Here is a 14,355-nt window from a genome sequence, read left to right as displayed (position 1 = left end):
TCCCTCCTTTCTTTTAACTCTTGATTCTTCAATATTTCTAACAGATTGAAAAGACTGTGTTTAGAAATCATACATTATTAATCTTTTTCTTCATACTATATTTAAGCCTTTGTTTTATTTTCCTTTTTTTTTTTTTCAGTTTACCATCAGCTTAACTCCTTTCAGTGCTTATTTAAATTTTTTTTTTTATATTTAGTCTTCTTCCATTTAAACTGCTCAGTCCCTTTTAAACAGAGGAGATCATATATATCCCTGAGTAGTCAACGTTGAAGCAATTATATGCCACCAAACGGCTAGTGATTTGGCATCTTCTCCTGATCAAGGCAGAGGTCCAGAGTTCTGCTGAGTACAACGTGAAGTGATGCTTCAAATTTCTCGAGCTTTATCCAAATCCCCTAGGACACAATCAGAAAACTGGTCCCCTTCAATATTTGGTGCAGAGGGTTTTTTTCATTCTTGGTAGAGATTCAGAGCAAAGATGTCAGAGGCTGAGCCATCTAATTGCAAGCTTTACTCCCTAATATTAGTGTAGCTCTTTCCTACTTTAATGTAAGCTGTTATAATAACTAATTTGCTGGCCACAACTTGCATGGAGGTTTTATGGGAGCCAGACAGTTTCTTAGTTACCACTGTTACTAAGTAATTTAAAAACAGGATGGCCAAGAATTTCCATCAAATATGTTTTGTTTTCTTAATGCTTGTGTTGCCATTTAGGGAAACCATCATAAGGTACAAAATTAGGAAATGCATTCAATATACTAATTATTTTCTGCATTATAATTATTTTTCATAATTTTCTTTTCTTATCAAGGTGGATTTAATCTGACAGAAGCTGGAAAGCTGGAGATCAGTTTTTCACTGTTCAACAAAACAATGCTTTTTGTCTTTCATGAAACACTGTTCCTATATGAAGAAAAAAATATCTAGAGAGGGCTTTTGTTTGTTTGTTTTGCTTTTTCCCAGAACAAACTTGCTTCAGGACGAAGAGGTGTGCCTAGTATTCTGAATTGGAAAAGGCTAGAGAGAAGAAAGGCTATTTCAGGCAGGACCTGGGGAATCCATTCAGCAGAAGTGAGGGCTGGGACCTGCTTGTGCTCTAGGAGGAAGGGCCAGGTCTGGGTGAAGGAGGCTGGGTGAAGTCCCAGGCTGCAGTGGAGGGATGGAGACAGCGGCGGATTTAACGGCGGGCGCGCCCTGGGCCCAGTCTTCCGAAGGGCCCCGCAAAACCCCAACTTTACACTTTTTTCTAATGAAGGAGCCCAATATTTTCTTCTGCACCTGGGGCCTCAACCAACTTTAATCTGCCTCTGGATGGAGAGGCAGGTGGAGGGGGATAGAGATTCCAGGCAGAGAGAAGTTGAGGACTCCGGGAACCTTGCCTCTATCTGGGAGGGTAGATGTTGATCTTTGCGATAGCCCTGCTTGAGGGCACGCTCCTATAAAAGTGTCTTCTGACATCTGCAGTCTCCATCTCAGGCCTTCCCAACCCCGACCCCTCCCTGAGCACCTGTCCTGCTCCCTGGTACTAGGATAGGGCGAGTGTGCCCCTTGCGTCCCAGGACTGGCCAGTGGGACTTGGGTGCGCAGGAGGACTCTCTGGATGCAGTTGCTCCCAGGTTGTTTGCCAGGAGGGCACGGGGCGCACCGGTGGTCAGCGGTGGGGGATCCTCCGCCCCGCCGGGGAGCTTCTCTAGCTCTGTGTTTCCCTGCATGTTGGCCGCGCCAAGAGGCGCTGGGTCACCGCAGGTTGAGGCGTCTGCCCACCCTGCACTCGCCTTCTCCCTCCGCCCGTCTCCCTCGCTCGCTCCTTCCCTTTCCCTGACTCTCCTCCGCCCTGCGTACGGCTGGCGCCTCCAGCTACCGCTAGATGTGGGTTGGACTGCGCGCTGAGACCCTTGCGAGGGCTCCGAGTGCCGGGCCTGGCTGCGGATCGCCGTCTGCTCTGCCCTGCGCGCCGCCGCTGTCTTCAACCACGGACGCCGAGTTCCTCGCAAGCAACCTCCCTCCAGGAAGGTGTGCCCGGTCCCAAGCCCGCGCACGACCCACTTTGGCCGGGCTGCTTCCGGAGCGGTCCGTCCGCGCCTCCCCGCCCCCGCAGGCGCATCCAGACAGACTTGCCAAACTCCAAGCGCCCCTCTTCGTGCCAAGTTCAATGACTGTTGCCTAGTATTTAACACCACTCCTCATACTTCCATTCACTTATTTTATTGAGTTAACTGACATATACCAGGGAGCAAGATCTCAAACACTTCCCACTTTGGATTTTATGGGTCTTCTGAGACAAGAAGAGGAAGGAGATGGACACTCTCTATTGTAGACAGAAGAAGGTGGGGGCAGATAGCATCTCTAAAATCTCTTAGCATCCAGCCCATCTCTTGCAACACCTGACCACACTAGGATAACTCACTGAGGATGAAGAAGCACATATCCAAAAATTCTTTTTGTGCGGTTGTTTCTGGTTACAAATGTTTGGGTCAATGTCTGAGAACATTCACCTGCAACAGTGAAATTCTTGGATTCCCCCCCACCCCGTCTTGTTCAAGCTTTTGTCTTGTGTATAGTTAGATGCACTAGAGGAAGTTTGCTTGTAGCTTTGGGTTTTACAAAAGCAGACACCCCCCCCCCCCATTTCCTCTCTCCTTGACATAAATGAAGCCTGAACTCTGTACTTTCTTAAGGTGTACTTAAGGAACTACTAGGGCTCCTGTATTCTCGATCAATAAACCTTTTCTTACTCCAAACTCTGGTGTTTTGAGTTTTGGCCTTATGAAGCATCAGATACATGGGGGATTTTGGACTGTTAACACACCTGCACACATTCCTTCCCAGGGTTGGACTGTATGCTTTAGGTAATCTGGACACTGGAGTCATGCAGCTGACCCACAGGTCCCTCTGCAATGCCTGCCTGCCACTGTGCATGCACAGAGCACTCAGGACATGAAGCCACATGTCCTTAAGGAGGTGTCCGCCGTCTTTGAATAAAATCCTAAGAACAAAGGCCACTTTGTTCTCCTAGTCTTTTTTTTTCTAAAGTGAGAAGTGGGGAGGCAGAGAGACAGACTCCCGCATGCACCTGACTGGGATCCACCCCGCAAACCCACTAGGGGGTGATGCCTGGCTCATCTGGGGTGTTGTTCCGTTGCAACCAGAGCCATTCTAGCACCTGAGTTGGAGGCTGTGGAGCCATCCTCAGCGCCCAGGGCCAACTTTGCTCCAATGAAGCCTTGGTTGCGTGCACAAGGGGAAGAGAGAGAGAAAGGAGTGGGGGAAGGGTGGAGAAGCAAATGGGCGCTTCTCCTGGGTGCCCTGGCCAGGAATCAAACCTGGGATTTCCATAGGCAGGGTTGACACTCTACCACTGAGCTAACCAGCCAGGGCTCTCCTAGTCTTTGTTCAATTTCCTTAGCTCCTCCAAATTGCAGCTTGTCAAAAGTACTAAGAGCAGGTATTCCTGACCCTGGCTGGGTGGTTCAGTGGATAGAATGGCATCCCAGTATGACAGTATAGTGAATCGATGTGTGACAAGCAACAGACCCCAAGGGGTGACTGCAGTCAGGGCAGCTCAGGCCTTCAGCCTGCTTGGGAAGCACTGGACAGGGCTCTCTTGGACCCAGAAACATCAGCCAGTCCAAACTGGTAACACGCCTCCCTACCTGTTAGAACAGCAGACAGAAGAAATGCTGTGGGCCGCTCTCTCATTTCTACCTGGGATGAACTGGGATTTGAGCTACATCATTCAGGAGAGCCATTTTCTGAGCCCTGAGTGATGTGACCTCCCAATTAGATAGGTAGGCACATTGGTGTGCTATATCAGCAAGGGTCCCCAAAGTTTTGGGCGGGGACCCCAGAAGCAGTTGCATCCTTGTTTTTCTTATTTCAGATCTGGCGTTACAGGTTAAGACAGGACAGCAAGTAGATCAATGTTCCATTAGGCAAATGTGTGAAGTGGACAGAGAACCACCTGCCCACTGACAAGCTCTTGGGCAAGAGTGCAGGAGGTGGGGCAAATGTAACCCAGCTTTGTTTGGGAATGCCCTCCCTTCTCCTGGCAGATTAATAAACAGGCAAACTACTTAGAAACAAAGAGCCCTGGTATTTATTTCTTGTTCTGTGTATGACCTTACGGTTTTATTGCATTAACTGCTCCTCATTGTGCAGTAGAGTCTACACAGGCACAGTAATCCGGATAAAACCTTGTGGCTCTTCCACTGGGTTTGTGGCAGTGGCATCTCAATGTGACAATGACATTACAAATAATTCAAACTGCCCACCTGGTGGCTTTGATTCAGCCACCACTGCCCCACAGCCTCTGTGCTCTCTCATCATGGAGCCTGGGGAACAGTCAGTCTTCCATGGCACCAAGACCATGGTTTTTCACTGCTCAGGGCTTCACTCCGTCGAGAATTCCAGGCTACAAACCTTCACAGCTATGCTGCTCCCACTGGATTGGACAGCGAGTGAATTTGAGTTTCTATCAATTCATCAATTCATCTGTTAATCAGGGATGACCAGTCACAAGACTACATGGGGCTGTTGACTGAATTGTCTCCCCACCACCCAAAATCCATACTTACGTCCTAACCCCAGCACATCAGAATGTGACCTTTCTTGGAATTAATCATTGTAGATGTTACTAAAGTAGTTAAGGCAGGAATATACCAGAGTAGGCAGGGGGGTACCCTGATCCAATGTGACTAGTGTCCTTTTAAAAAGGGGAAATGTGGAGACACATGTAGGTAAGAACACCATGTGGAGATGATGGCAGAGATGGGGTGATGCTTCAACAAGGTTTATCAACTGCCAGGCACCACCAGAAGCTGAGGGACAGGCATGGATGGGACAGACCTTCCCTTTACCGCATGCTACCCTACCAACCCAACTGTGGGCTCCCAGCCTCCAGAACTGAGGCAAGATATTTGTGTTTTAAGCCACCTGCGTCTGGTAATGTTAGGGCAGCCCTGGCAAATGACTCCAACAGCAGGCTCAACTAATGTGTGCAGAGCTCCACCTCACGGGAAGCCGTCCCCACTGCCCCTCCGAGACAACAGAATCCCACATTGGGGCTGAGCTCTGCATTCCTGGAGGCGATGGAATGGGCAGGGGAACGTAAGTGCCTTTTAAATGACAACTGCTCCCACCCCACAACCATTTACCAGGACCTCAAGGGTACAAAGAAATGACATTTGGGCAGGGTGTGCAACATACAATTAAAAATATGAATATTGCCCTTGGTGAGGTCACAAAGGTAGGACAGTTTCCCTTTGCAGAAGCACCCTTAAGGCTGCCTACCCTGAAAGGGTTGCCTGGTAAGTGGGTGCACCCAGGGCCAGCTGGCTACGTGGAAGCTGCATGCCTGGCCCCGCTGCCCATATGCACTCAGGCCTCACTGACTGCCTCTAGCCCTTGCCCCACCCCAGGCTTTGGTGCTCTCAGATGGGACATACAGGTGCCCTGGGACCTCAGGCGTGGGGGTTTAGACCCGAGAGTATGGCAATGTAGTGAATCCGTGGGTGGTAAACGATAGACCCCAAGGGGTAACCGTGATCAGGGTAGCCAAGGCTCTCGGCCTGGTTGGGAAGCACTGGACAGGGCTCTCTTGGACACACAAACACCGGTGAGTCCAAGCTGGTTATGCATCTCCCTCCCTGCTTTTTCGCATAGCAGAGACAGAAGACATGCTCAGTGGGCCACTATCTCATTTCTACCTGAGCAGAGGGTGAGAGGATGAGGTCTTTTCTGGGGCAGGTGCGTCCTGGAAAGGGTGTACGCCCCTCAGTAAGAGTTAAGCGCCTGCTTGGAGCGGCGCTTCATGTGCAGGCGCTGGTGTCGCAGGAGGTCCGAGTTGTGCAGGAAGCTTTTGACGCAGTACCGGCACCTGAAGGGCCGCGCTGGGTCCTTACCATGCACGCTGCTGCGGTGCCTCGCCAGGTGATCGGGACGCTGGAACAGCTTTCCGCAGTCACAGCACTGGACGCTCACCCGGGCCCGGCCCTCAGCTAGCAGTGTGTCGGGACCCCCACCCGTGGCCCCTGCCGCTTCCTGATCACTTCCCATCACCGCCTGGCGCCCAGAGGGGGACAGATGGACACGCCTATGGCAGAGCAGGTGCGAGTTGAGGCGGAAGCTCTTCCCACAGGCACCACACCGAAAAGGTTTCTGGGCCTCGTGGGCCTCCTGGTGCCCATCCAGGTCCTCGCTGTCGCTGAACAGCTCCCCACACACCGAGCACTCATGCAGCTTCTCCTGCTCCCTGCGGCTGCGCAGGTGCCGAATGAAGTTGACCCTCCAGCGGAAGACCTTCCCGCAGTTGGGGCACACATAAGACTTCCCAGAGGAGGTATGCACCTCGCCCCTGGCTGGGGAGCCATTCTGCTGCGGGGTCGGGGCACGGTGCAGCTTCCCTGTGGGGCTGCGTGGCTCCTCCCTGCAGTAGGGGCCCAGCTGGGAGTCCTCGTCCCCAGAGCTGGACAGGATGATCTCGATAGTCACCTCCTCGTCCAGGCTGTTCTTAGAGGGCGGTGAGACGCCTCCAGCTGCAGGAAAGCAACATGGAGGTCACTGTGAGTTGATGCTGGAACAGGTTATGACATTGGGGGTCATGGTGAGAAAGTGTATATATTTTATGTGAGAAGGGCATGAATTTGGGTGGAGTGTTAAGGGCAGAACTGCAGCCCCTCAACATTCTTATTATGCTTAAGCCATAATCCCCAATACCTCAGAATGTGACTGTATTTGGAGTGAAGCTATTTCAAGAGGTAATTAAAATGAGATCATTAGGGTAGGCCGTAATCCAACTGGCATCCTACAAGAAGAGATTCAGACATAGACATGCAGAGACACAACCATGTGGAGGCACAGGGGTAAGACACCATCTACAGGCCAAGAGAGGCTTCAGGGAAAACCCCCACTTCTGAAACCTGGATCTCAGACCTCCAGCCTCCAGAATATTGAGAAAATCCATTTCTACTGTGTGAGCCTCCCAGTCTGTGGTACTTTGCTAGGGTAGCCCTTGGGAGACTAATATGTCATATATGGAATGACACCCCCCCAAATCAACTAAGTGACCAAAAGTAAATGCAGAGTTTCTAAAAAGGGTACATAAACAATGATTGTGTTCCGGTGGGCTGTTCACAGAATGATGTGAGGAACTCCTATTAAGGTGAGGTATGATTTAGAGATGTTCCCAAAACACCAGAGAGCTCTCAGCTCACCAGTGTGTGGGGCTATAGGGAGGAGAGTCCCCTGAATGGGTTGTTTGAATAACAGGGAAATGGGGAGAATTGTGGTCTGAGTGCATGGTATTAGATCAAGTAATCCTCAACGATAACCCCTCAAGGCAGCTCTGATTCCTATCTCTTGTTTTACAGGGAAAAATCTAAAGGAGACAGAGAAAGTTTCCTACGATATCAGGGGGATGGAGCTCAATCAGGGGACTGAGCACACTAATGGCCATGTTGTACACGAACCAGGCGAGGCCTCATGCCAAGCTGTCAGCTAACTGCTCAGGGAGAGCGCCCTGTGGGCTGGGAATGGATGATGGATGGTTATCTGTGAGCTGGAGGGACTGTGGAGAGAAGCAGTGAAAACAGAAAGCTAGATGTGTGTGTATGGGGGAGACAAAAGCATTATTTAAAAAAATATGCTTATTATGTTAGGATAGTGAGGCTTTCTTGCAAGACATAAAGCCAAAAAAAGAATGAAAAACAGGAAGAATTATGTGCCAATAAGAGGCAATGGATTCAGATCCATAATTCTGATTTCATACAAAAGCCAAGCTGTGGCTCAGCGAAGTGTTCAGCCCAGGCCTCGGCCCCGACGGTCTGCATTTAGATCTCAGACACTGACACTCCTGTCTGTGAGTGTGGACCCTGGGCAGCGACTTCAGCTCGGGTGCCCCAGCTGCAGAATGGAGACATCAGAGTATCTGTTACAGGTTGAATGTGCCACCCCCAAAACATGTCTGTTGCAGTCCTATCCCCCACTGAGGCAGTTATTAGGAAGTGGTGCTTTTGGGAGGTGATTAGGGACTGCATGTTGGTAAGAATGCCCCAATAAGAAAAACAAGTGTGAGGTGTGAGAACACAAGCTCCCTCACCTCCCTCATGATACCCCCCCCCCCCAAAACATCACGCACTAGGACAAGGCCCTGTGAGCACATGGTGAGAAGGCAGCATCTACAAGCCAGGAAGAGAGCCTTCACCATTCACAGACTACTGGGGCTTTATCTTGGACTTGCGAGAAATAAACTTGGTGTTTCAGCCACCCCACTGATGGCTTTTGCTGTGTTAACTGTGCTCACTGAGAAAGTGTCTATCTCAGAAGGAGTGGTATAGATCAGTGGTCCCCAACCTTTTTTGGGCCACAGACCGGTTTAATGTCAGAAAATATTTTCACTGACCGGCCTTTAGGGTGGGACGGATAAATGTATCATGTGACCGAGAAAAGTGTCAAGAGTGAGTCTTAGATGGATATAACAGAGGGAATCTGGTCATTTTTTAAAAATAAAACATCGGGGCCTGACCTGTGGTGGCGCAGTGGATAAAGCGTCGACCTGGAAATGCTGAGGTCGCCGGTTCGAAACCCTGGGCTTGCCTGGTCAAGGCACATATGGGAGTTGATGCTTCCAGCTCCTCCCCCCTTCTCTCTCTCTGTCTCTTCTCCCTCTCTCTGTCTCTCCCTCTCCTCTCTAAAAAAAAAAAGAATAAATAAAAAATTTAAAAAAAAAAATAGAAAAAAAACAAAACAAAAAACAAAAAAAATAAATAAAACATCGGCTCAGTGGTAGAACGTCGGCCTGGCGTGCAGAAGTCCCAGGTTCGATTCCCGGCCAGGGCACACAGGAGAAGCGCCCATCTGCTTCTCCACCCCTCCCCCTCTCCTTCCTCTCTGTCTCTCTCTTCCCCTCCCGCAGCTGAGGCTCCATTGGAGCAAAGATGGCCCGGGCGCTGGGGATGGCTCCTTGGCTTCTGCCCTAGGCGCTAAAGTGGCTCTGGTCGAAACAGAGCGATGCCCCGGAGGGGCAGAGCATCGCCCCTGGTGGGCGTGCCGGGTGGATCCTGGTCGGGCGCATGCGGGAGTCCGTCTGACTGTCTCTCCCTGTTTCCAGCTTCAGAAAAATACAAAAATAAAATAAAATAAAATAAAATAAAAAAATAAAAATAAAACATCGTTCAGACTTAAATATAAATAAAACGAAAATAATGTAAGTTATTTATTCTTTCTCTGCGGACTGGTACCAAATGGCTCATGGACCAGTACCGGTCCACGGCCTGGGGGTTGGGGACCACTGGTATAGATAATAGTGCATGAAATCACATGAAGACCTTACCTTGATGCTTAGGTTGGAAACAAGACTTACCCAGTGTGAAGGGGGAAAAGGCAAAAAATAAATAAATAAAAAATAAAAATAAACAAGAAACAAGGACTAAACAGTAACTACCTGATTCAGAGAAAACAAAACAAACAGGACTAGTCGACTCAGTATGGCACTGAGTGCAGCTGGGCCCAGTGCAATAAGCACCCACCATATACAGCATGAGGCTGCTGTGAGCAGGCAGGGGCCAGAGGCAGGGAGTGCATATGCTGCAGCAACCCCACTGAGACAGCTCCTTGCAGCTTGAGGAAGGGTTTCCTCAGCGTACATGGCTGCCCTTAGCTTGTAGCAGGCACCTCAGAAAACTAGGGGTGAGGGAGCTCAAAGTTTGTGGGGTGGGGCCATGCTCCTGGATCTGCTTTAAATGTAAAATTCCTTTTGTCTACACATGAAGTGGTGAACAGAAATGACAGTAAGCCCTGCACAGACACATCCTGCTCCAAAAGGCATCTTGGGTAAAACAAACTGCATGAGTTCAGTCCCCACAGCTGTGCAAAGTCCCCATGACACAGTGCATTCCTGAACCAGAGACCTAATATAATAGTATCTGTCAACTGGAATTTTAAAAAGGAAGATAAGAAGAAAAAAAAAAAGAAGAACCAGAGACTCAGGTTTGGTGTTTGGAAGAACACCTGAACCCCAAGGACATTAAAGATGGCCACATTTTTGTCTGCCTCTGGCAGGTAATGACTTTTACCAACATGTCTCGGAGTACACGTGTGGGTGGAACACATGCTGTCCAGACTCCCTTATCCTCTGGCATTCCACAATCCTGCTCTTTAGGTCTAAGACCTTGCCCAAGACTCTGGCCTTCTGTACTCCAGGAAGAAACACTTTCCTATATGGCCAGCAGTGCCATGGCACACCTGCTTCAACCTGCACGGGGAGGCCGGGGGAGGGGGGAGGATCTTGGCTGGGGCTCAGCTGGGAGAGACCCTAGAAAAATCAACTGACAACTCACAGGAACAATGCATTTGGCTGGGACCTCAGAGATTCAATCCCAGCAAATGTGCATGCACATAACACACTTTCACATACAAAACCCCGCCATACACAATACATCTACGCACAAACTACATATCACCTGACACACAGTACACACACACCACATAACTGCACTCATGTGCAGGTGCACATGTACACACACCACACACACACGTGCTCAAATATAGACCACACACAGGCGCTCACCCCACACCCTACCAGGCCCTCTCTACCTGGGCGGGTGCTCTGAGCAAGCGCTGTCTGCTGGCAGGCCTGGAACTCTGGCACCTGCAGCTCATCTCGTTTTCCTCTTTCTTTGACCTGGAACGGCTGGAGACTTGGAAAGTCTTTCCAGGGAAGAAAACGGAAAGGTGGGTTTGTCACGTAGCTGCAGCACTACCTGGGGAGGCACCTTAACAGATGCTAGGCTGTGATCCAGGGGGAGCCTGGGCTCCCTTTTCGGGCAGCCATGCCATCAATATCTGTACAGCGAATGAATTTGTAGGCAAAACAGCCACCACCACAAACACAGGTTCTGAAGCTAGATGGAGTCAGCATGGGTCTTGGTTCTGCTCTGACTGTGAATGAGTGACTGCCAATCCTATGGTCATTTCCACTCTGCACTGCAGTTTCCACAGGCCCAGGGTCCTGAGTAGACACTGCATAAACACAGCCTGCTCAGAGCCTGCCAGACAGAGGACAGGAGCTGGCCGCCCAAGAGGCCCTGCATGCTCATTCTAGGTGAGGATGTGGAGCCACACCTGACTGCACTGTACCAGCTCCAGGCCCTGAAGGGGAAGGGGTGTGGGGCAGAGTTTTTTTGCCCTAAAAGGAGCAGTGTCTTGACACAGTGGTTAAAAAGTCAAGTTCTGCCTGACCTGTGGTGGCGCAGTGGATAAAGCGTCGACCTGGAATGCTGAAGTCGCCGGTTCAAAACCCTGGGCTTGCCCAATCAAGGCACATATGGGAGTTGATGCTTCCTGCTCCTCCCCCCTTCTCTGCCCCTTCTCTCTCTCTCTCTCTTTCTCCCCCCTTCTCTAAAATGAATAAATAAAATCTTAAAAAAAAAAAAAAAGTCAAGTTCTGGTGACAGAGAAAGCCCAGGGTAGGGGGACTAGAAAATGCTGCTCCTCAGCTGCGCTGTTGTCACTCAAGTCCCAGGACTCATACCTCAGTTTCCTCATACCTGCAGCATGTGGTAGAAGGCCTACCTGGAGGCCCTGTGCCTAGCACTCCTCTCTACCTGACCTGTGGAGAGTGTGACTCACTTGCGGAAGGGCCACTGGCTTGTCAGCACAGATCGGGTGCTTCTTGCAGCAGAGGAAAAGATATTCCCACTTGTGTCCTAGTCCCTGGTAAGGAAGGAGTGTGATCCCCACACCCAGAAAAATAAAAACCTACGTTCTTTCTGTAAGGAGTTGCGTGGAGGAGGCAAGACATATTCTACGAAGACAGAAGCAGGGCTTCCAGAGGGCTGCCGTGAGATGGCCCGCCTACCACCCCACTCTGCCCACCCAGTGGTAGAATCATGACTCACCCAAGGAGGAGGCCTGGGCAGCATCCTTCCCCTGGAGGTCCTGCAGCTCTGGAACACGTGGCTCATTCTCTTCTCCCTGGGAGAGGTCCAGCTGGGCTGCTGGGTCATCTGTTCATAGAAAAGGAGAGGACACACATTCCTCAGTGACCTGGAGGGAGGCAGGACATGCCTGGCAGTGACAGGGTTATGCAAGTCTGCACAGAAGCAGAAAGCTGGAGCAGGCAGGAAGGGCAGGTGAGGGTAAACTGGTGGGGGAGCTGTGGGCTTGGGGCAGCACTGTCAGGCTTGTGGGTTAGAGAGCCACAGTTTGAGGCCATAGGATCAGCATGAGAGAAGAAAAGTGGATATCCAGAAATTTGTTATATTTGATTTTGTATGCAAAAGAGACAGTAAGCTTGGTTTACATGTAATAGTGTCAAGAGAGGGTCCCTCTGTGCAGGTGACCTGCTGTCAAGGTTGAGGGGTGGTAAGATCATATGTGATCCCCCCCCAAGTCCCTGGTCTCAGGAGAGGGTGGAAGTCAGTCTTACTTTGAGGCAGCGAGACTCCACAGTCCTCTCCAATGATGAACTCTCCATAGAAGCCAGTCTGGGCAGGGTCTAGAAGGGACCAGTCCTCTTCTGAGAAGCAGAAGATCATGTCTTCAAATGGAGAAAACCGTTTCTGAAACCATAGGACAACGGGGATGCCTCAGTCCAGGGACAAGCTAGGGGAGGGATGCTGCAAACAAGGGAGCAGCTGGACACAACTCCATAATGTGTATGCAGAAGGGGCAGGGCTGAGGGCCGCTCCCCAGCTCTCACCTGGCATCCACCTCGTTCCTATTTGGTTTGGCCGAATCCAAATTGCAACTTACCAGTGGCCAAGGGGGTGCAGAAACAGGCCACCTGCTGAGTATGGCAGGGTGTACGCATAGCCCCAGGTAAGCAACGGGAACCATGGACATTGCCAGGGCGCTCAGCCGGCCGTGCAATGCTCCATTTCTAGAGCTTATTTTGCACATGTGCTGTGTTAAGTCTGTTCAAGCCCCTTCATGGCAGCATTGATGATCATAGATAATATCCTATTATCTATACATCCTGAGCACAGGTAATAAAGACAGAAGACAAACTCTGCTTACCAGCAGAGCACTGATGAATCCCAGGACATCCTCCCAGGCATGAGTATGGTACAATTACAAGGAGCAGGGCCTCTATGCACAGAGTGGAAGCCTCCATGGTGGCCACATGGAAAGCACCTGTGCTGAGACGAGCTAGACTGCCTAAGGTGCAGAGCATCCAAAGTCTGGATCGTCAGCAACTCTGCAGTGAGGCTGGGGCTTACGCTTTTCAGACCATGGGAATGTATCAAATTAACTCTAATTTTAAAAATGGTGGCATATCCACATAATACCAAGTGATCACAAAAATAAGTCCTTTACAAAATGAAAATATAGCTCTTTGCCCACTGAAGCATGAAATTATTATTAGGTTCTAAAACTTCCTATATATATATATATATAATTTATGTTTTGTTGTTGTTGTTGTTATTTTGTTTTAGGTAAGAGGAGAGGAGACAGTGAGGCAGACGAACCAACTGAGCCGTCCTCAGTCTCCCAGTGGATGCTGGAACAAATCAAGCCACTGGCTGTGAGAGAGGAAGAGAGAGAGAAGAGGGAGAGGGAGGAGAAGAGAAGCAGATGGTTGCTTCTCCTGTGTGCCCTGACCAGGGATCGAACCAGGGCATCCATATGCAGGGCCAATGCTCTATCCACTGAGCCACTGGCCAGGGCTACAAACTTCCTATAAACACTAATGTGATAACAAATTCATGGTAACAAGAAATGTCATTGAAAAATCATTTACTCTGTTTTTACTAATGTGGAACCTTGATTATTTGAAAGAATATTTGGAAGAAGAAAGACATGAATGATGGAGAACTTCTGGTCTAGCTAACATGCTGTTCATACTCTAATCACCAGGATCAGCATCAGGCAGTATGTACCTGCCTGTGTGTCACTATCACATATAGTTGGAGGAACTAACTACATGTACAGTCACTTGGATATTGGCTTAACAAGGCACAGACTTTCTGCAATCACAAAGCATGTAAAATAAAATTCCATTTTGGGTTATAAGAAATAATTCTTTTATAGTCAATTGGAAAGGACTTCAAAATAAAATTTAGGGTGGGGGAGGGAGTATAATCCATATAATATTAAATAATAAATCTGTTTTAAAAATTTAGAAGTTCATAATATTATAATATACACATGTCCTTGTATCTACCCATACTAAACCACAGATTTTCAAATGGTGTGCTACAAGAACTTTTAAAACATGTAATACCTGACTAGTCAGGGGCACTGACCTCTTTTCCCTTAGACTATCAAATAAAAAAATCACAACAGCCAACATAACAGCCATCAGGTATGAATGAATCAAAAGTATACCTATTTTTTCTGGTCTGTAAAAAAATGTAT

The 14,355-nt window shown here is 49.2% G+C and overlaps 1 protein-coding gene across 3 annotated transcripts in view; it reads right to left on the bottom strand.

Annotated features, from left to right (window-relative positions):
* Positions 1–4,073: 4,073 nt before the first annotated feature.
* Positions 4,074–14,355, bottom strand: part of ZNF496 (zinc finger protein 496) — a 36,443-nt gene continuing 26,161 nt past the window's right edge. For 2 of the 3 annotated variants that reach the window (XM_066352726.1, XM_066352737.1), the window contains exons 7-11: positions 12,425–12,557; positions 11,895–12,002; positions 10,591–10,704; positions 8,522–8,686; positions 4,074–6,533 (exon numbers count right to left, since the gene is read on the bottom strand). In XM_066352726.1, coding sequence (XP_066208823.1) covers positions 5,773–6,533; positions 8,522–8,686; positions 10,591–10,704; positions 11,895–12,002; positions 12,425–12,557 — 1,281 coding nt within the window. In that variant the 3' untranslated portion in view covers positions 4,074–5,772. The remainder of the gene's footprint in view (positions 6,534–8,521; positions 8,687–10,590; positions 10,705–11,894; positions 12,003–12,424; positions 12,558–14,355) is intronic. The other variant, XM_066352741.1, reaches the window with a different exon arrangement.

This window comes from Saccopteryx leptura, chromosome 1 (assembly GCF_036850995.1).
Source record: "Saccopteryx leptura isolate mSacLep1 chromosome 1, mSacLep1_pri_phased_curated, whole genome shotgun sequence".
Taxonomy (NCBI): Eukaryota; Metazoa; Chordata; class Mammalia; order Chiroptera; family Emballonuridae; genus Saccopteryx; species Saccopteryx leptura.
This window is presented reverse-complemented; position numbering and strand designations above follow the sequence as displayed.